General features: G+C 49.1%; 1 protein-coding gene across 2 annotated transcripts in view; it reads left to right on the top strand.

Moving 5' to 3' along the window:
* The first annotated feature begins 854 nt into the window (after positions 1 to 854).
* Slc36a1 (solute carrier family 36 member 1) overlaps positions 855 to 21,686 on the top strand; it is a 33,592-nt gene continuing 12,760 nt past the window's right edge. For both annotated transcript variants that reach the window (XM_038327758.1, XM_038327757.1), the window contains exons 1-6: positions 855 to 977; positions 11,936 to 12,080; positions 17,845 to 17,935; positions 18,395 to 18,483; positions 19,286 to 19,381; positions 21,004 to 21,088. In XM_038327758.1, the coding sequence (XP_038183686.1) occupies positions 11,941 to 12,080; positions 17,845 to 17,935; positions 18,395 to 18,483; positions 19,286 to 19,381; positions 21,004 to 21,088 (501 nt within the window). In that variant the 5' untranslated portion in view covers positions 855 to 977; positions 11,936 to 11,940. The remainder of the gene's footprint in view (positions 978 to 11,935; positions 12,081 to 17,844; positions 17,936 to 18,394; positions 18,484 to 19,285; positions 19,382 to 21,003; positions 21,089 to 21,686) is intronic.

Raw genomic sequence — 21,686 nt, 5'->3', positions numbered from 1 at the left:
GCTTGTGTGTGTGGTGTACAGAGTGTATGCTTGTGTGTGTATGGTGTGCGAAGTATATGCATGCATGTGTATGTGTGTTCATCTCTGTGCATGTGTGGTTCAGGAAGTATATATAAGCGTGTCTATGTGTGTGTGTGTCTGTGTGGAGTATATGTATGTGAGTGTGTACATAGGGGTGGGGCAGAGGGAAGTCAGACAGTGACATTCTTTGTCTCCTGGACTCGCTCCCTCCATCTTATTTTTTTTAGACAAGGTCTCTCCTCTCTCTCACTGAACCTAGAGCCCACTGTTTTGGCTAGATCAGTTAGTTGCTGAAGAGGCCCAGAGAGCTTTCTGCCACGGGTCCCAAACCCTGGTGTTGTGGTATACATTGCCATGCCTGACTTTTGTTTTTTAAATGTGGCTGCTGGGGATCTTAACTCATGTTCTCATTATACCCAGTGAACTATTTCCCCAGTACACAACACTCCCCTTTAGAAAATTTAAATTGAAGAAGGGTGTCTTTAACTTACCCAAACTGGCCTTGAATTCACACTGCAACCAAACAGGCCTTGAACTTTTGTTCTTCCCAGCTCTGGAACTGCAATTTTGTACCACTAGGCCTGGATGCATGATTTTGCCCTCCCCCGCCAAGATGCATGTTTGTGGTTATAAAAGAGTACATGCTCATTGATATACTTTGCAAAAATGGGGACAGCCCACCCCAAGTCAAGGTCGCCTTAGTTGTGGCGGTCTCAGAGGGCAGCCTTTTCTGCAGCGGCGGCTGAAGGCCGCCAGATGACGCTGCGGAACAAGGATCTGGGAGGAGGAGCGTGGAGCGCGACAGCACATGACTTGGGCTGGGGAGCCGGCGTCACGTGACTGGGTCCGGAAGCGGCTGTCCAGCAGACTTAAAAAACGATGGCTAGGGGTCGGCGCTGAGGCTGCGCGGGGTGGGTTGAGCTGGAGCCGGAGCCGGGGCTGGACAGGGTCGAGCGGTGAGTAGTGCACGCCCTGCGCTGCAGTCCGGAGACACGTCCTGCTGTAGCGGCAGGCGCCGGGTCCTCCCGCTAAGCAAAGGCTGCTGCTCAGGGACCGGTCACCCGTGGGGTGGGGTTTCCCGAGCCCTTTTGACAGGTGTGCAGTCGCGGTTTCCAGGTGGAGAGGGTCTCACGGATGCCCAGCTCTGGTCAACCCCATGTTTCCTAATGCGGCTGGACTAGCCATGCCCTTGCCTTGGGTCACAGGGTACCAAACTGCAACTCCCCTCCTCCGATAGGAGGAGAAACTGAGGCTCGGGGCTGTATGGGGGCTTCTGAGATATTCTCGCGGCAGGGTGTCAGCTCCGGCAGCTGTTAGCCTCCTGCCACGTTGCCTTCTGCGGGGAACTTGCCCTGCGAAGAGCCACTTGTCCCTTCCTCTGTGGGTCGCGTCCTTGTTTAGCTCTTATCTGCCTGGGTTCTCCACGCTAGTCTTGGGCTCTGGGTGTGGTTCTGTTCGCTGATGGTTTTTTCTTTTTTGCACACTCATCACTCTGTAGGCTTCGTTTCTAACCGTCCTGCTGTTTTGTGGAAGTCACACAGAAATGTGAAATAGGAGCTGGAATAGGCTAGAGGGGCCAGGGCGTGGAGAAGCCCTGATGTGAACTTGATGTTTGCTTTGTTTTGTTTCCCATAATTAGATTTTGGCAGCGACTGCTTATGTGGATGGATTTTTTTGGCGCGGGGGTGTGTGTGGGGTGACCTGGGACGGGGGCTTGTTGATACAGGATAGCAACATAGTGTCCTGTAAGGAACTGACTGACCCTCAGGAATCGCCTAGTGTTTTAGCTTTTGCCTCTTGCTTGACGCCTAAGCTGACTGGGAATCCTCAGCTGGGTTTACATTTTTCAGTGTATGGCAATAGGGCTGATTGAGCCCCCCCCCCCCCCCCCCCCCGCGTCCTTTTGTTCTGACATTCTCATCATTGGGGTCTGTTTGCTGTTATTCGGAGAGATTTCTCACTCCTTGTATACAAGGACTAGATCTCGTTCTGGAAGGAATTTTACCTATACTTATTCCTGATTGTCTTGAATGCACAACCCCTGCCCCCCCCCTCACGGCCCTCATTATGGCTAAATAGACAACTGGCAACTTATCTTTCTCAGGACCAAGACCTCTTTTGGCTCTTGTTTGCATTCTAATTTACTAATTAACAGGTATATTTGGCATATAGGTTTTTTTTTGTTTGGATGGATGGAACCCGGGCCCTTGGACATACTGAGCAAGCACTCTTCCACTAGTCTGCATCCCATCCCTTAATTTTCGACTATGGACCATGTTTCTTTAAAGATGTTCTTGAGGTTGAAGGTAGGAGGTGGCGCTGGCTCTCAGCACTTAGCGCTAACTTGAGGCTGTGTGATGTAGGTGCTCGCTGCAGCCTCTTTGCTTTTACGTCTCTATGTTCTCTTTAAACCCTGTGGCTGTTCCTTTGGCCTCAACCATGTTTCCCTGTCTTTGTCTAGCCCTGAGTCTAGGAGAGGGGCATTTGTTTATTTTATTATTCTGGAGACTACAATTGAGATCAGTGCAGTCAGGGAAGTGGTTTTGAGCATGAAAACTTTCAAGGAATCAGTTCTCTTTTGTGTTGGACACAGTGGTGTGGAGTTCCTTATCGCCCCATGGAAATATCATTGGGCATTTAATTGATTACCTTGGGTTCGTTGCAGGTGAATCTCTAGTTGGCTAGAGAACTGACCTAAATACAGCTGTGTTTTCCTTCTCTCTCCTTCCCTCTCCTTTTTCCTCTTCCTCAACCCCCTTTCTCCTCCTGCCCTCTCTTCCCCTTTCCCTTTCCTCCCATCCTCCCTCTTCCTTTCTCTGTGCGTTTGTGCACGTGCATGAGTGTGTGTGTGTGTGTGTGTGTGTGTGAAATCAGAGCACAGCCTGAGGTGATGTTCCCCAGGCGCTATCTACCTTTGCTGAGACAGTCTCCTTGGCCTGTAGCTGGCTGATTGTTTAGGCTGGGTTGGCCATGAGCCCTGTGGATTCACCTGTCTCCATCTCCCAAGCACCTGGTTTATGAGGGAATCATTGTGCTGGCTTTTCCCCTTGGGTTCGGGAATTGAACTCAGGCCCTTGTGTTTGCAAGGCAAGATTTTACTGACAGCTGACTTGACGGCACCTCGTTTTCTTCCTCTTGCCTCAGCTCCCACCTCATGAGGGTCTCAACTCTTAAGCTTCCTGGCTTCTTGTTGCTTCTTCCCTGTCTTGAAGACCTTGTGCTGGGCTGGTGAAATTTTTTTTTCTGCTTTCACCAGCCCCGAAGCTGCTGCTAACCATTTCTAGAACCATGTTCCTGAAGTGACTTTTCTTTTTCCTGTGAAGGAGAGTCCCATTAGTCTGTTGACCTGAACCCAGGCTTTGGGGATCTCATGCCTCCTTCCTTTGGTCAGATACAAAATGCAGACTTTTGCCTCGTGGACTGGCACGTAAGCTGCTTAGCATGGAAGCCACAGGATGCTGTATGTGAGGCTACCCCAAACACATTGCTCTTGGAAGCCTAGACATCCAAGCCAGGACTCAATGACCTGCTCCTGTGTGTGTGTGGGGGGGGGGGGGCGGGGTCTCCTCTGTGCTGCCTTTCTCCATGAATTCAGCAGTCTGTCTGTACAGGGTATTGCAGGCCTTTGGTATTAGCTCAACATTTTCAAGTTAGGGACCCATCTCAGTCCTTGTCCTTGTTTGCTCTCTGTTGCTGTGATAAACATCACGGCCAAAAGCAACTCGGGGAGGAAAGGCTTTGTTACATCTTATAGCTTATAACAAAAGGCATCAGGGCAGAAACTCAGCAAGGCAGGACCTGAAGCAGAGGCCATGGAGGAACACTGCTTACCGGCTTGCTCCCCATGATTGCTCAGCCTGCTGGCTTACACCAACCAGGACCACTGCTCATGGGTGGCACCACCTCCAGTGAACTGGGCCCTCCCACATCCATCATTAATCAAGGAAATGCTTCACAGACTTGCCTGTAGGGCAATCGGATGTAGGCTTTTTCTCCTTTGAGATTCCCTTCTCCCAATGTGCTGGCCATTCTTGGTTGTCAACATGACTACAATGGAAATTAACCAAAACTAAGCAGCTGGGTACACCTGTGAGGGATTTTCTTCTCTTAATTAAATCCATTTGAAATGGCAAGCCCCACTTTTCACCCAGATCTTTTGAGATGGGAAGATCTGCCTTTCATCTGGCAGCCTGTAGAAGGGACACAGAAGAAGGAGGAGCTCCCTGCCTGCTTGCTCTTGCTAGCAAGTCCATTCCTTCACTGTAATGAGAGCCTGCTTCTTCGGGATCCCGGCATATACCGAAGACCAGTCGAGACATCCCACCTTATGGATTGAACAATGACTGGATCCTTGTTAGTTCTGCCCCTCTAGAGAATCCTGGCTAATACAGTGACCCTGGTTTGAGGTGCCAGTCCTGTAGAATGTTAACCATCACTACAAAGTTTGTGTAAAGAATCTTTCTCTGGTCTAGGGTGTCTCCATGGTAACAGTCACTATCAACACTGAGGGTCCACTGTGTGCCAGGCAACACACCTGGGCTTTATCTTCCTAACAGTACTACAGCTTGGTGTACTGGGGACCATCTCTCAGGTGAAGGAGTTCAGACAGAAGCAGAGAGAGAAACTTTGCTGGAGTTCCTTCCTGATGCCAGCCTGAATATGTCATGCAGAATGCCCCCTGGGTACCCAGCTCTGGGACCAGTTTGGGGCTAGGCATTTTAGAGCCTGTACCATCTGGTGGTAGAAGGGTATTGGTCTGGAACTGTGGTTTGCTGACCTGGAATTGCAGGTGACCTTTCTGCATCTGGCAGTAGGACAAGGCCTTCTCTGCATAGGCTGTGTTTTGCCTCTGGATGTAGGCTCCTGTGAAGTCACGCCTGGCCCTGGCACTTGGTGTGTGTGGGTAAAAACTAATCAAGCTTGCCTGTACCTTAGTCGCCATGTGCTGCTGACAACAGCAGCTGTCCCGTGGCTGCCCCAGCATGGGACTCCTTCGGGCACGAGGCTGGATTGCAGAATACACTGTGGTGGCTTTGGTGGAGCGCCTCCTGATGCTGTTTCTGTTTCTGTGGATGGAAGAAATTTTCACTTCCCTCCCGCTAGACCACATTGGGCAACCCAGTCTGTGCCTTCTGTTCTTGTCTGTAGAATCCTAGTACCAGAGAAAAGAATGTACTGCTTGCTCTGGGTTCTAGAATCCAACTCATGTCCTTAAAATAATAGACTATACTCTTAGTTTGCAAGTACTCACCGCAGTGGACTGGAGAGATGGCTCAGAGGTTAAGTGCATTTGCCCCTCTGCACAGAGGACCGAGCTTGGTTCCCAGCCCCCGTGTGGGATGGACATAGCTGCATGTAACTCCAGCTCCAGGGACTCTGATGCCCTTTTCTGACATATATTCACACAAAGTGCACACGCATACACATCAGTTAAAATAAATCTTAAAAGCTATTTTTAAAAATTACTACTGGTTCCTGACTGTGGTGGGAGGTGAGGCCGGAAGTATAGGCAACATAAGATTATATATTTTGAAGCACTTTATGTAAATGATTGTGATCAGGGTCACTCGGGAAGCCCAATAAAACCAAACCTGCTGAGTGCTGGGGTGTACCCCTGTAACCCAGCACTCGGGTGGCTGACACAGTGGAGAGAGACCAGTCTGAGTCACAGAGAAAGGAGAGCCTGAGTCCAAAAGAAAAAAAATAAAAATAAGGCTTCCTAGCCTTGGCTGAGCAGAGCCAATAGATAAAATGCACATTCTCTCTGATTTTTAAACTTAATGCAATAGCATTAAAATCTAGAAAAAATAACCTTTTTTGCAGTTTCTACATCTGATCTTAGCCAAAAGGCCAAATAGCATTTTTTTGCATTTTAATATTTAACTGAATAGATTCCAAAGTAATATCACTATAACACATAGACCACATAAAATTTTAAATTTACAAGGTATTGTGTCATTTTTATTCTAGTGTGTACAGGGTTCAGCTTTGATCACTGGGTTTGTTTTGTCTCACTTTGTAGCCCATCCTGGTCATTCTGCCTCCCTATGGGTCCTGTTGAGTGGAGACTTTGCCTTATGTTGACGGACCACACATAATCTATAAACTGTTGCTATCCTCAAGAACCTGAAAGACAAGCCTGCTTCAACTTTCTCGCATTACATAACCCTCATTTCACATTAACAGGTCCCATTAAATCTCCCAAGGGGGCAGGGGTTGGCAGTTGCTGTAGTTGACGTGGATGCCAGGCTTCCTCAATGGAGCCTAGGGGGTGGGTGGCACAGCAGGGGAGCAGGAAAAGGAAGAGGAAGGAGAGGCCCTATGTAGAATGGGGTGACTGTGTCCACCCTCCCCAGTGTACCCGCTGAGAGTGGGGTATTGCCTAGCCTTGCCAGAAATGAATCTCTCTGTCCTCCCTCCCCCTCTCTAAGACAGGGTCTCCTGTAGCCCAGGCCAGCCTTGGAGGATCTTGAGTTTGTGAGCCTTCTTGTCTGCATCTCCTGGGTGCTGAATTACAGACCTGAGCTCCATACTGGTGCTGAAGAAGGAGCCAGGGCCTTGTGCATGCTATGCCAGGCAAGCTGTCTACCAGCTGGGCCCCATTCCGAGCTCTGGGAAACATGCCTTCTCCCAGACTGGTCTTGTCTGTTTGGACAACTGTGCAAATATAATAGAAGGTTCTTCCTGAACAACCAAGTGTTTGTTGGGGTTTTTTTCTCTCTCTCTTTTGGCTCTTTGCTCTTTTGACAGCCCACTACCCAGCTCCCAAATAAGCACACGGAAGCTTATTATTACTTATAAGTGCCTGGCCTTAGCTTGGCTTAGTTCTAGCCAGCTTTCCTTAACTTAAATTATCCCGTCCACCTTTTGCCTCTGGGTCTTTTCCTTTTCTTACTTCTGTGTTTCTGACTTTCACTCTTACTCTGTGACTGCCTGGGTGGCTGGCCCCTAGCGTCCCCCTCACCTTGTTCTTTTGCTCCTTGATCCTCCTTCTCTTTATTCTCTCTGCCTGCCAACCCCACCTATCTTCTCTCCTGCCTTGCTATTGGCCTTTTAGCTCTTTATTAGATCAGTCAGGTGTTTTATACAGGCAAAATAACGCAGCTTCACAGAGTTAAACAAATGCAACACAAAAGAACGCATCACATCTTTGCATCATTAAACTAATGTTCCACGGCATAAACACTTCTTAAAATAATATTCTACAGTAACCAGGTACCTCCCTCCTCCTTCACAACTGTCAGTCTCAGCGCTGAAGGATCTTTAAGGTTCGAAAGAAAAAGTCTAATGCATGCAGCAGCCCCTTTGACTTTCAGTGGCCTGGCCTGGAGGTGTAGGCCTGTAATCCCAGCTACTTGGGAGGCTGAGGCCAGAAGATCTCAAGAGTGAGTTCAAGGGCAAGACTCTGTCTCAACAACAACAAATGGGGGTACGAGGGATGCTTGTGCTACAAGCCAGTGGTGAAGCACTTCCTAGCTTGTGTGATTCTGTCGATTTGATCCCCATCCCCAAACCAAAATAAAGCAAGTGTTGTAGCTCATAAGTCATAAGGGTGGATGTTCTCACTGCCTCCTTATTTATCAGATTTCCACCCCTTTCCTGCTCCTGGCTCTGGGCCCTGGATATACAGTGTGTTCTAACTTCATGATTCTTTCAGTGTGTTGCCTGGTACACAATGCAATGCCCAAGCCCCCTGCAACACTCTGCCTGCTTCCTCCTCCCATCCTGGTGTAGCCTGGAATCATCTGCTTCTGAAGCATGTATTGTTATGTTATTCATTTAAGTTTATCATTAACCAGTGCCTATAAACGGCATCTCCCCCATCGTCACTCTGCACACAGTTGCTAAGCCACATCCCCGTATCAGTAGCCAGCCACCCATTAGACCTCAGATCTAGAGAATTCAGTTTTGTTGTGAGCAGTTGCCTTCGCTTCATTCTGCTGTGGGGAACTTCACTTTTGACACATGACATAGAAAAACCTCTTTACAGTGTCAGGGACAAATTGAGAATCTGTGCCACAGCAGACTCTTTAACATAAATTTCCTGTATTTTATTATTAAATGAAATTATTTTTTTTTTTTAGACAAGGCCTCAGTATGTACCCCTGGCTAGCCTGGAACTTGCTGAGATCCATCTGCCTTTGTCTCCTAAGTGCTGAGATTAAAGGCATGAGTCACCACATCTAGCTTAATTAGGTTTTTTGAGACAGGGTCTTACTGTATTGCTCAGGCTGGCCTTGAATTTGTAATTTTGAGTCACCACACCCTGGCCACAGTAGGTTTGTGCTGGGTTGGGATTTATTGTCGTCCTGTTTTGCCTCTGCCTTCAGTAATCTTCACAGCTCACATACAAGGTTCTATTTAGATGCGTGGGGTGTGCTGGAAGAGATTAAAAATAAGTTGCTATTCACATAGGCAATTCCATCCTTTGATTGGCACCTCAGAGCTACAGGGGGCCCCGGTCTGAGTGTCCCACTCTCCTTTTTGTGTTTGCAAACTAAGATCATAGGGAAGAAAATTGTTCCGTTACCAAGCAAATTGGTGACAGAGGCCAGCTTCACACTCAGGCCTCCTGGTGTGCACATCGACTCATTATTAGCTTTTGCTAGTATGACAAAGAGGTTTTCCGCTTTCTACATCAATGTAGGCTTTTGCTTCCCCCAGATGTGCTTGAGTCTCTGTGTCCCATGAGTCAATGCAATCCTTGGGCTCTCAGTGGGAGCCGGTGACAGTCGATCAGGGGGTTCCTCCCTGGGGTTACAGGCACTGTGTGGAATCAATGTGCTTTATCTACACCAAACATCATGTTGAGGCTCTGTCCCCAAGGTGATGGTGTTGAGGAATGTTGGGGTCTCTAAACAGACCCACGGGACACTACTGTCACGGAGCAGTTGATGTAGTTGCCCAGCGAGTGGTTCAGTAACTCTCAGAACAGTTAGGAAGTGAGCATGACTCTTCCCCTTGGTCTCTTCTCACCTTGTGATCTTGCCTCCTCACGCTTGTGACCGTTCTTCCTCACTTCCCATGGGTTTCTGGTTTTCTGCCATGCATAAAGCAGGGTGAGACCCTTGAGGGAAGCAATAGATACTTGAACACTCAGAACTGTGAGCTCCTTTCTCCCCTCCCTCCCTCCCTCTCTCCCTTTTAAAAGATTATTTATTTTATGCATGTGTGCTCTATCTGCAATACACCTTTATGCCTGAAGAGGGCACCAGATCCCACTAGAGATGGTTGTGAGCCATGATGTGGTTGCTGGGAATTGAACTCAGGACCTCTGGAAGATCAGCCAGTGCTCTCAACCACTGAGCCATCTCTCCAGCCCCTGCTCCTTTATTAATTAACCACCTAGCTTCCGATAGTTTGTTAAAGCAGCAGAAAGTGGAGTAAGAGCCCTTCACTGGCTTTCCACTATGCAGTTCCCTAGTGAGGATGCGCAGCTCCTTTCCTGGCTCGCAGTTGGTAGAAGATGATGTGTCCCTGGATCACTCTTGTGCTGGAGGTAGTGCTGGTTTTCAGGCATCTGCAGAGGGGAGCCCTGAGCAGAGAGACATTCTCTGGGCAGCTGGTGTTGGGGTGGCAGTTGGAGAGCCAGCTACTCACCCTGAGGTAGCATCTCAGAGCCAGGCTGGTGTCTGCTTGCTGGGGGAGAGCCTGGTGGAGAAGGAATGGGTTTTCTTGATCATCTTTTTATTGCTAATGTACTTTCCCACCCTTATTAGACTGTGGACCCTTGAAGAATAGGGACCTGACTGTTTTCCGTTTAGATCCCACAGCACCTGGCACTGTCACCAGGACACATTTCCACACCAACAGGCAGTCAGGAGGAGATACGCTTCTGGCCTTGCTACTGCTTGGCAGGACAGGTCCCTCTGTCTTTGGGGGAGAGCCTTCCTCTATGCAATGAGGGGTTTAAGGTGACCTGTGAAGACTCCTTAGCACTGGGCTAGGGTTCTGGGGGCTTCCACGACTTTCCCCTGTCTAAGAAAAGCCCTTCCCTCTGCTCTTTTCCCCTCTGCTCTTCCCCAGAGCCATGTGGAGAGGACACAGCCTCGCCGTCTCTCATCAGCACACAGCAGGGAGGGTCACTTCTTTCTCCAGCCGTTAAACATGAGCAAATTCATAAACATTTAAGAGAAAGCATAGGGCTGGAAAGGTGTGACACCGTCCTCCCCGTCATGAAGGTCATGATCAACGCTCCTGTAACAAGACAGATTAATAAGGGTGCAAGTGTCTATTCAGTCAACATTTTATGTGACATGGGAGCCTTCTGAGAAAAATATGGAAGGACCCAGGGGGATCCGTTCACTTTGAGCTCACATTCCCATTTGTATGCTCTAATTTGCCAAAGTGTGCGCAGTTGTGTGGAAAAGCTGGCCACAGTGTGTGGTAGAGGAAGCCAACTGAGCTATGCCCCACCCGTCCGACCATTCAGATTCTGTCTGCCTCTGTGTGGAACGTTCCCTCTTCCAGGACAGGACAAAGAAAACAGAAGGAGTAGATGGCCATTTTAGGTCTCATGGCTGCTTGGCAGAGAGGGGAAGAATTCTGGTGTCTGAGATTTCACTTCAGGGACAGAGGTTGGGAGGGAGACATGGAGCTGGAGAAGGGCAGCGGACTTTTCTGTTGGGGCAGCTCCTGTGGCCTTCGGGCCTCCTTTAGTTCACACTGCTTGGCGTTCCAAAGCTGTGCTTTTTGTACTGGACTCTGGGATACCATTTTAGGAGCTCCCAACACAGCATCATGGAGAGGAGCTACTGAGACAAAGATGGGGTATCTCATGGTCTTTCCTGCTCGCATTCCTCTTCCTCTGAGCTGTGGTCAGCCACCATGTTCCAACACTCAGGTTGGTGTCAAGAAGAGCCCAGGGTGAGGAGATGAGTCTTTCTGATCATCCCGACCTGGTTTCATCCCTGTTGCTATGATGAAAGCCTCCATGCGAACAAGCGGGAGGAGAAAGGATTAATTTTAGCTCAGAATTTCAGGTTCTAGTCATTTGTTTCAGGGATGTCAAGGTGGCAGAAACTTGAAACAGTTAACTGTATCCACAGTCAAGAGCAAAGAGAAATGAATGTGGACGCACTCCCATGCTTGTTTGTGCTCAGCTTGATTTTTCTAGGGAACAGTGTTGCCCATAGTGGGCGGTGTCTTCCCACATCAGTTAACTTAAGACAGTTTCCCTATAGACCCGCCCCGCAGGTCAACCTGACCTAGACAGACCTTCACTGAGATTCTCTTTTTAAGGGGATTGTAGGATGTGTCAAGGTGACGATTAAAATTAACCATTACAGCTTCCAAAGAGTAGGAGATGGGCTGAGGTCATGGTGGGAAAGAGGAGTTGTTTGTGGTCTGGGACCCTGTGGAGCTGGAGGAGACTTGGGTGACCCAGAGGGATCTCATGACTAACACCGCTCTGTCTGCTGAAGGCAGAGGATTAAAAAGGACACCCGAAGAAACATCTAGGTTCGTGTCATCTGAGAGCTCGCTCTTGGGGAAGGTGTGAGATTTAACTACTGTTTGAGGTCTAAGAGATAAGCTCAGAGGAGGGTGGGGGTGAACCCAGCCAGAAGACAAGGGAAGACTCCTTGGAAGTGCACACTTGCATTACCCCGCCCTGCCCAGCGACCTTACTTATTCGTTACCCAGGTGCCCTAGAATTAATTTAGAAATTTATGAGCATGGCACCATGTGGGAAGGTGGGGAGGCAGAGGCCAGGCAGGCCCAGCCTGCCCTGTGGACTTCGTGCCTCTTGCGTTCTCCTTGGTTGGGACTGGCCACTCCAGTCAGACTCACCCTGTTGTGTATCTGTCACTGGGAGCAGCTGTGACAATGGCTACCTCTGTGTCTGAGCCCACCCCACACCTGGAGATGAAGGCCCCAGCTGCTGGAGGTCTTAACGCCGCCTCTGTCCCCACAGCTACCATGTCCACGCAGAGACTTCGGAACGAAGACTATCACGACTACAGTTCCACAGATGTGAGCCCTGAAGAGACCCCATCTGAAGGCCTTGGTAACTTCTCCCCTGGTTCCTACCAGCGCTTAGGGGAGAGCCATAGCACGACGTGAGTACTTGTGACCCCTGCCATGGAGTGGGCTTGCCTGTCCCCAAGTCTCCCTGGTAACGGTTTGTGCCTCCATCTTCCCATTTGATATCATACCCAGCTTGACAGAGGAAAGGGCTTTGCCCTTCCTGGTCATTTCTTATTCCTTGTTAGTTCCAGAAGGCTGGTGGCCAGGAAGAGCTTTGACTTAAAAGCCTCTAGAGGCATAATCTCTTGGGCTAGAACCAAGTGTCAGATGCGCCTGGCCCCATTAACGCCTCCTTGGCAGAGCCTCATGGGACTCCTGTCCCATCACCAGGCGGCAGACGGGGAGAGGGAGTGGCAGCAGTATTTAAGAACCCTCCAGAGTAGGTAGGGAAGAGAGATCCACTTTGCCTTCCTTAAGGAGGCTGCAGTCTTGAGCCTGGAAGCTGTACTGCTCTCATCGGGGCCAAATTTGGCCCTCTTTGGTCCTCAGTTTCTCCAGATATAAGGACCAGTTAAGAAGCACACTGGGAAACTGGGCTGGCTGTGTGAGGTTTACTCCTCGAACTGCAAACTTCAGAGGGAGGGGTTCTGTTCTAAGTTTCCCAGCATGCCCCTGGCCCTTTTCAAAGTCCCAGGACCCTGTCCTTGGCAGTCCTGTCATTTATCCCCAATCTCAGCTGTCACCCTTCCTGGGTTCCATTGTGGGTTGAATGTGACTTACCGAGGGCTGCTTGTGCCTACATGCCCTCACTCTCCGTGACTGCTCAAGAGGATGTGGACGTTGTGGGGACATGCCCTCTGCCTGCACTCTCTCCTGGGCGGGGGGGGGGGGGGGGGAACATTTTCCGCTGAGAACTGAGGTGGGCATGGAAAATAGCCTGTTCACATGACTTGCTCCTTGCCACCGCTAATACAAAGCTTCTGGCTTTTAGCTTATCGCCCATACAACATGCTGCTATAGATTCCCAATTGATTTGCAATTTAGCTGGTGGAAAAGATTGCCTAAGGTGCTGCCGGTGGGCAGCCAGGACCTCCTTCCTGTCTCTTCTCTGACCTCATCCACCCCATCAGTGTCTCCCAGGGAGAGGGAAATCCCTTCAGGAGTTGTGAAATGCTTCCAGTCATCAACTTGTTTGCACAGAGCTTTCTGTGCTCACTCTAAAGTTTCACTTTTAGAGAGACCTTTCTGAAACTCAAGACCTGTGGCTGGCCTTTCCAGGTTTGCCTTTCAACGATGCCTGCCTGGACTGCCCTCAATGCTGCTTTTACCACTGCCCAAGGTTTCTTGGATGAAGCCAAGCAGATAGCACCCTCCTTTGACTTGTGTTAGGACATTTTTTAAGGGGAAAGTATTTATTTGGTCACGCCAGCCTGGGGACCGGACCTACGCAGGCATTTATTCAGGAGGCATGCCAGGTGGGCAAAGGCTGATTGAGGACTCTTGTTAATCTCTCTTAGGTAGTGTGAGGGACGTGATTTAAAGCCTTTTACCTTTGCGTGTTATCTACTTTAGTAGGAAGCAAAGGACCTTGGAAGAGCTGCCTAACCACACCCGACTTTTCTAGCATTTAAAAGATCAGTTAAAAAGCCCAAAATTTATTGAGTGCAATAAAATAGAGACCTTAGGCATTTCTGTGACAGAGTAGGGCACATTTCCCTCCTTTTTTGCCCCGTTGAGTAGTAGTAACCACTCTCTACCCCACCTCAGTGGTGCTTCCCCAGACAAGCAGGCTGAGGCACCAGCTAGCTACCTGCTGGCCTTTGTTAACTTGGAACAGACATTTGCCAAATATGGTCTGGTGAGCTTTTGGGGTCCCAAGAACCTTTCTCTTCCTAAAAGTGCTAAGATGTCACTTACCTTTCATTCTGTTCACATGTGCACGAGGATGCAGGAACAGTGTGCAGCTTCCTCTCCTCGACCCCCACACATCTGCGTTATCCTAGTCACTTGTGAGTAGAAGGAAGAGGCCAGCTCCGCTTAAGGTTGTCCTTGGCAATGGCTGGGGCTGTGGTTCAGGTGGCAGAGGGCTTGCCTTGCATGCCCTGGGCCCTGGGTCTCGTTCCCAGCAACACATACACTCAGTGTGGTGGCACTTGGGAGTTGGAGGCCAGAGGATCAGAAGTTCAGAGTCATCCTGGACTACATAGGGAGTTCAAGGTCAGCCTAGGATGCAGTGAGAGCCTGTCTCCAATAACCAAAAAGTCCTTGATGAGATAGTGAGACCATTAATTCTTATTAAATTGTAACCTTTAGCATGGGTCTCTCAGTTGTCACTATAAAAAAAAATACCAGATACCATAGTGTGAGTATTGGTAGTTGCCAAATGAACTAACTGGAGTTTTTGTTCATTTTTTTTTTTAATAGAAAAGGTTTGCTTTACTAGAAAGAGCGACCAGCTAACTAGGTTTTCAGACCCTAGTATTTGCATTTCCTTTGAAAATGAAAGAAACAGACCCATTAATTCAAGAAAAACCACCAACAATGTTTTTGTGGCTCACATGAAATTTGAGCTTTCAAGCAAAATTAAAGAAAAACAAAAACAAAAAAAGCCAAACAAACAAACAAGCCGAACATTCAACCCACTCTCATATCTAGCACCGTGTGCTCACAAATGCTTTCTGGTGAGGTCAAAGCTTTGCTTTGAGTGGATATAATGCAAGAGGTTAGTTTTCAGATCCTCCACATGTGTGAGGGGATTGTGCATGAGGGACAGGTCCCTGCAGACAGCTGCAACAGTGGTTAAAGGAACGGGGCATGGGAGGGTCAGAGTCCATGCTGCAGCTAACAGATTCATTTCGGAGTGATATTAGAGAAGAACTACCACAGTTGAAGAAGCAGTTGAAGTGTTCCTTCTTTTTCCAGTATATGTCTAGGGAGAGCACACTTTCTCCTAGTCTTTCACCATAGCAACACATGTAGACTGAATGTTGAAACAGACACAGCTGGCTTCTGTAGGATGAGACATTTAGGAGGTATTTTAAACAGTGATGGAGGAGGCGTTGCTGGAGCCTGGAGCGCAGGCCCTGTGGTGATGGAGGAGGTGCTGGAGCCCAGGCTCTGTGGTGAAGAGCATTTGTTGCCCTTGCAGAGGACCTAAACTCTGGTTCCAGCACTCACACTGGGCAGCTCACAACTACCTATAACTCCAGCTTTAGGGGATCCCATACCTTCTTCTGGCCTTTGAGGGCATTCACTCATACACACACACACACACACAGAGAGAGAGAGAGAGAGAGAGAGAGAGAGAGAGAGAGAGAGAGAGAGAGAGAGAAAGAGAGAGAGACATGCAAGCACGCATGCACACACACACACAGAGAGAGACATGCAAGCATGCATGCACACATACACACACACACGTGCAAAAAAATTTTTTTTAAATGAGTGGCTGGAGATCTGGATGGTTGCTGCTCCTCCAGGGGACCAGGTTTGATACTCAGCACCCACATGGTGGCTCAAACGTCCATAACTCCAGTCCCAAGAGAGCCAACACTCTCTCTGGTCTTTGAGGGCAGTATACTTCTATGGGTCACAGACATGCATGCTAACAAAACACCCATACACATAAATTAAAAATTGATTCCCATATTTAACTTCAATCATTAAACTATTAGTATCTATTAAACTTACTGTTATTTTAAATTGTAAATTGTAAAATTTGAGTTTTAGTAATACAACTTTTCTGCAGATAGAACCTACATAAGCAAAGATATCAGGGTCCTTAATTCATCAGAGAATAAAAGAAGACCTGGGTGGGAGTGGGGGGGAGCCTCAGAGCTACTGATAGCACAGGTGAAAACTAGATGGGTCCGGTTGGCGTCTCTCCCTTCTGTCTTCAGAAACTAACCCACCCTGTGGTGTGGCTAGAATGTCACAGCCATGGGTGATACTGTGATGCCCACCTGGTGTTGAGGTGACATCACCTTGGGCAGTTTTGACCCTGGGCCTAGAAGCCTGATGTTTCTGAACTGAGGGGACTTGAGGATCACCTGCCCTGGTCCTGTTACTTCACAGTTCAGGTGAGATAACAGTTCCCAGAACGGAAGGGAATGGCCACGCAGAGTGACAGTCACCCGAGTCGGGGCCAGGAAGCCCAGTACAGGGGCATTCTGGGAAGGCTTCGGGAAGGAGAGAGGATGTAATACAAGCTTACCTTTGCACTTTAGTGGGTTAGACATTTGTTTGCCAAGGTAGAGATTTAACAGGCCCGTTGTCCTCCTGGCTGCTGGCTGCTGATAATGTGGTTGGACCCTTGCAGGACTCTGGGCTGTGGCTCCCAGAACAGGCACACATCTCCCCTGGGAGTCAAAGGCCTTTTCTTGATGGTCCATCCTATAGATCCAGAATGGCAAACAGATCTGATGACCTTCCTGGTAGACTGGAGGGAATGGCCTTTGCGGGCAGCAAGTGCTGTTGGCTTTTGGTTTCTGCCAAATGCAGATTTGTGTGCGAGCGCCAGTTTTGAGGGATCCTTAGGGCTATTTGTGCAAAAGGACTTTTATGTCCAGGGTCAAGTCTTGAGTGATTGAAGGCACCTCACTTAAGCTGTTTCTTACTCTGTCACGGGGAACAAAATGCAAAGAGAGGCCATGACCAGCACATTCCTCTGTAGTCTGGGGTGAATCTGCTGCCTTCCTGTGGCAGTGGCATCTCCCCCCCCCCTTTTGGCCTCAGGTCTCCTCCACTCTCATGCCTCACATCTCCCTGGCTGTATCCCCCATCCTTCATCTCGTGTTTCCCTCGAGATAGTACATATCCGTAGAGGCTGGCATCCACATCTGACTCATCCAGATCCGCCCAAGTATTTGTTGAGTGGAAAAAAAATGAATGAGAACACATGAGAGGCTTTATATGAAGTCATGAAATAATGTGGACAATCCGTACAAATTTAGAGGGACCGCTGTCCTTAAGGCATGGGGTAAATCTGGGACCCACTGAAGGGCTTCTCTAGTCCTGGGCCCACAGTGGCAGCTGGCCTCTATTTTTTCAAACACAAAATCCAATAACAAATTTTTGTTGTTGCTGTTTTGAGACAGGGTCTCTCTATTTAACCTTGGCCCTCCTGGAACTTATGTAGACCAGGGCTGGCCCTGAACTCACAGAGATTCTTTTGCCTCTGCCTCCCAAGTGCTGGGATTAAAGGTATATGCCACCATGCCTGGCCTAGAATGTGGAGACCCACCAGGTATTGTGTAGTAGAGGGGTTGGACTTTATTTTATTCATTTATTTAGTGGTTTTTTTTGTTTGTTTATTTGATGTTTGTTTTTAAGACAGAGACTCACTATATAGTTAGTCCTGGCTGGCCTGGCACTGGGTGTGTGAATCAGGTTAGCCTTGAACTCTTGAAGATCGAATTATCTATGCCTCCTAGGTGCTGGGATTAAGTGTTACCACCACACCTAGCTTGGACTTTATTTTTTGGTTACCCCTGCTTTCCCACACATCTTACATCTTGTCGTCCTCTGTGTCATTTTGGGAGTCATCAGTCAACACCCAGTGGTCTAATCTAGCCCTGAATGCAGCTGGAACAGATGGACGGCCTAGAGAGAGTACAGAGGGCCTCCATCATCCCTCTGTACTGGCTTCTGAGAGAGGAGGGTCAGGAAGTGCTGTCATTGAGCACACATTTCAAAGTGTGCTCTCTGAACTATTTGGTCTCTCATCTATGGAATAAAATGTCATAAGATTGTTGGGAAATTAGGTAAGATATTGTGTGTAGGCTCTTAACGTTGGGGCCTTGCAGATAGGCATTGGCCCACATTGTAACTAATGCTTCCCGCTTGGCCTTCCTACCTCAGATGGTTCCAGACCTTGATCCACCTACTAAAAGGCAACATTGGCACTGGACTCCTGGGGCTGCCACTGGCCGTGAAGAATGCAGGCCTCTTGGTAAGGGTTTCAGACATCCATGTATCAAAAGTTATGCGTTAGGGCCTTCTGTGTGCCAGGCACTTCCTAGGCCCCAAGCTTGGCTCAGTGACTTTAGCTGGCAGTCCTGCCCCCCCTTCCACACGTAATCTGCGTGCCCAGCGCCATCACGGTTTCAGAGATGTCGACCGTCCAAGTGTTGACCTTGCTGAGCACCCGCAGGATAACTTCCCTCCTATATCCCAGAGCCCACTGGGAACTTCTGCTCTGTGGATCCATTGTCTGCAAGATTAACTGTCTGGACCAGGTCTGAGGGCACACACAGATCCAGTCTCCTGGATCCTCTCTCTCTCTGTTGGCCAGAGCTGTGTCTCTAGAAGTGCCTCAGTAGCATTTTATCGCCTGTGCACCCGGTCTTTCTTGGACTTTCTCCTAATTCTGCCTGCTTCTCTTTCTTTTGTCTGCAACCTCGGTCCCTAGTTGGGTCCTCTTAGCCTGCTGGTGATTGGCATCGTGGCCGTGCACTGCATGGGGATTCTGGTGAAGTGTGCTCATCACTTATGCCGCAGGTAAGAGCCCCGAGCCATTTCCTGAGGGGCGTAGCTTGCCAGCATGGGTCCTTCGTCAGTCTGAAAGTGGATTGTACAGCTCCTCTGGGTTGTCACCTAGCTGGGGATGGCCGCTGTCACTGTGGTGTTGCCTTCCCCTGATTATTGTTGTTGTTGTTGTTGTTGTTATTATTTTTATCATTTTTTGCTTCATCTATTAAATTTACACTTGTCCAATGAACAGAGACCACACCCTAATTTCTGTGCTTGCTTGTTATTGCACTGAAATACAATACACCTCTACCAGGTGCTTCTGGATTGTGATGATGTCATTTGCTTAATACCTGTGACCCAGGAGTTGGAAGAGGGCTCATTTGGTAAAATGCTTAATGTGTAGGAAGGGCAGCTGAGTTCAGAAACCCAGTAACCATGTTAAAACAAACAAACAAAGCCAAAAAGACGCTGGGTGCAGAGGTGAGCTCCTGCAGCGCTGCCCTGGAGAAGCAGAGACGGGAAGTTCCTGCGGCTTCCTGAACAGCCATCCTAATAGTGGGCAAACTCTAAGCCCAGGAAGAGGGCCTGTCTCCAAAGTAAATGGGAGAGAGTGATTGAGGAAGACACCCAGTCTTCCTCATCTGGCCTCCATGTATGTGCATCTGTACATATGTGAACATGTATGCATGTGCATACACAGATGTACATGCACCCCACATGCAGTCCTTGCAGGGCTCAAAGGTCCCCCAGGGTGTCTCCATTTGTTCCTATACTGTTGTTGTCTAACCCATCCATTCTGCTTTTCCTGTATCCCACCCCTACCCCCCAGACTGAACAAACCCTTTTTGGACTATGGAGACACAGTGATGTATGGACTGGAATGCAGCCCCAGCGCCTGGGTCCGGAGCCACTCCCACTGGGGAAGGTAACTGACTTCCCTTGTTCCTCTTGGCCACAGCTCCCAACATGGGGACCAGAGACAAGCGGGCATGATGTGGGGACAGTGCCACAAGTGGAGGGTAGCGTTGGGGTTGGCTCAACAAATGGTAGGCCGCGAGCCCAGCCTTCTCTGGGCCTCAGTTTCCTCATCTTTAACGTATGGGGCCTGATCTACAGGACCAACCCTGAGAGCCTCAGGCTGTGAGGGCTCTGGTTTGTTCAACAAATGTATTTTATGCCGTCCCTCATAAGTGGCACAAAAGTGATTCTAGCTTAGAAAAGGAGCTTCCCTGGTGTGAACTGTGTTGTCCCCACACTGCAGGGACTTGTGGCCTTTGTAGGGTGAAATATGCATGGGAAAAGAGGAGAAGCTGGGACCAGGGACGAGGTCAGCAATGGAGCGTGGTTGGGAGGCCCCAGGATGGAGTCTGGCTGTGTGGGATGAAGGGCGTGGGATGGGCAAGGGCAGTGTCCGGAGCAGGTAGGGAACCTAGGAGAATTTCTCCCGACTTTTCAGGGGACCAGAGGGAAACAACCCAGTTTTCGTTCCTGTCTGGATGTAGAGAATTCACATTGTCAAGGGCCTGAAGCCTTACTTTTGTCGTAGTGAAACGGTGCTTGCTGTCATTTATAGCCCCACCCTATCCTAGGGCGTGTACCTTTCTTCTCCTTCCCTCTTTCCTTCCTTTATTCTCTCTCTCTCTCTCTCTCTCTCTCTCTCTCTCTCTCTCTCTTTCTCTTTCTCTCTCTCCCCCCCCTCTCCTTTCTCTCTCTCCTTTGGCAAAGTCATCTGTTGAGGAGCAGCCAGGCTCCCGAGTACCCACCATAGTTTGTCTGTTCCTTCCTCCCTCCTTTCCCTCCATTTTCTCGCACACCCTTCCTTATTCTCATAGGAAGAAAATTGTTTGCACTTGGCAAGAGGACACAGTTTGAGAAATAGAATCAAATGCTGGTCATAGTCCAGTGGCACGGGTACCCTTCTTTTTTTTTTTTTTTTTTCTGGAACTTTCTGTGTTCATATACACATGCAGATGCTCTTGCATTGACTCCTTTTGGGCAAGTGGCTCATCCTGTGTGTGCCATTTGGAAACTTGCTTTGTCTCCTTTGATGCCTTGGGTAGGTTCCTCCAGAACCAGTTGCAGGTCTGACCCGGTCTTTCTAACTGCTGTGCCATGTCCCATCAAGAAGGATCTGTAACCCTGTTCTTTCGCTGGGGCTTCAGCTCGTCACCAGCTGTGGCCGAGTGCTTCAGCCAGCAGTCTGCTTTGGTACCTCGGCGTATTTCCCTGCAGCTCGATGTAGGAGGAGGCTGAGAAGGGCCTGCTTCCTGGTCTTTCACGCCAAGGGCTCTCTGTAGCTTTAGGAAGGAAGACTTGCGCTTGGTGGATGGGCAGGAGAAGGCCAGACTAGGCTGTACTCTGGCGACGCTGTGAGCTCATGCAGAAAGGCAAAGGAAGGGACTTGCAGCATATAGATAGCCCCTCCACACCCTCCTCCCTAGATTGTGGACAGGTGACACCACAGCTCGTCCTGATCACCTGCTCAGATGGTCGTCTCCCGGGAAGCCTTCGGATTTGATGGTCTTTGTTCCTCTCACCCCTCTGCAGGCGCATCGTGGACTTCTTCCTCATTGTCACTCAGCTGGGATTCTGCTGCGTCTACTTTGTGTTTCTGGCGGACAATTTTAAACAGGTAGAGTTCTTCTGAGGGGAAGGGGGAGAATCGAGTGATTTTGCCCAAGGCTCCTCCCAAGCCAAAATGGTTTGTGTTTTAACCTTTGGTGTCTGATTCTCATCTGAAAACCTGTCGTGGAAAGAGACCTTGACTTTCCTTGCCTGTGTTGCCATCAGCTGGCTCGAGGCCCTTTGACTCTTCCTGGCTGAGGTCTTCCCTACCTAAGGAGAAGAAGCTCCTCCAGGGCTGTTCTTGAGTAGCTATTGTCGTCCTTGGTAGGAGGAAGCAGCAGTATGTGGCGCCCTCTAGTGTTACTTCTGTGGAAGTCTTTAGTAATGGGACCTTTTTCTGTAGAAGTGTTCAGCTCTGTAGAGGTTGCTGGGCAGGCATAGGGGCCATCAGCTCTTGATAGAAGCCAGGCTTGTATCTCTCAGACATGGGGTGTCTGAGACCCTTGACCCTAAAGTCTGTGTTAATGAGTTAGGGTCAGAGCCTGTGTCCCAGCTCTCTGATAAGCCAGGTTCAGCCACCTGTCCTTAATCAGTCAATTAACAGAGTAGACTTGATAATGAAGAGCAGGAAAGGACGTATTCCATATGGCCTCTCTGAGAGGAAG

Source organism: Arvicola amphibius, chromosome 4 (genome assembly GCF_903992535.2).
Source record: "Arvicola amphibius chromosome 4, mArvAmp1.2, whole genome shotgun sequence".
Taxonomy (NCBI): Eukaryota; Metazoa; Chordata; class Mammalia; order Rodentia; family Cricetidae; genus Arvicola; species Arvicola amphibius.
Note: the sequence above shows the minus strand (reverse complement) of the source record. Positions and strands in the feature narration are given on the sequence as shown.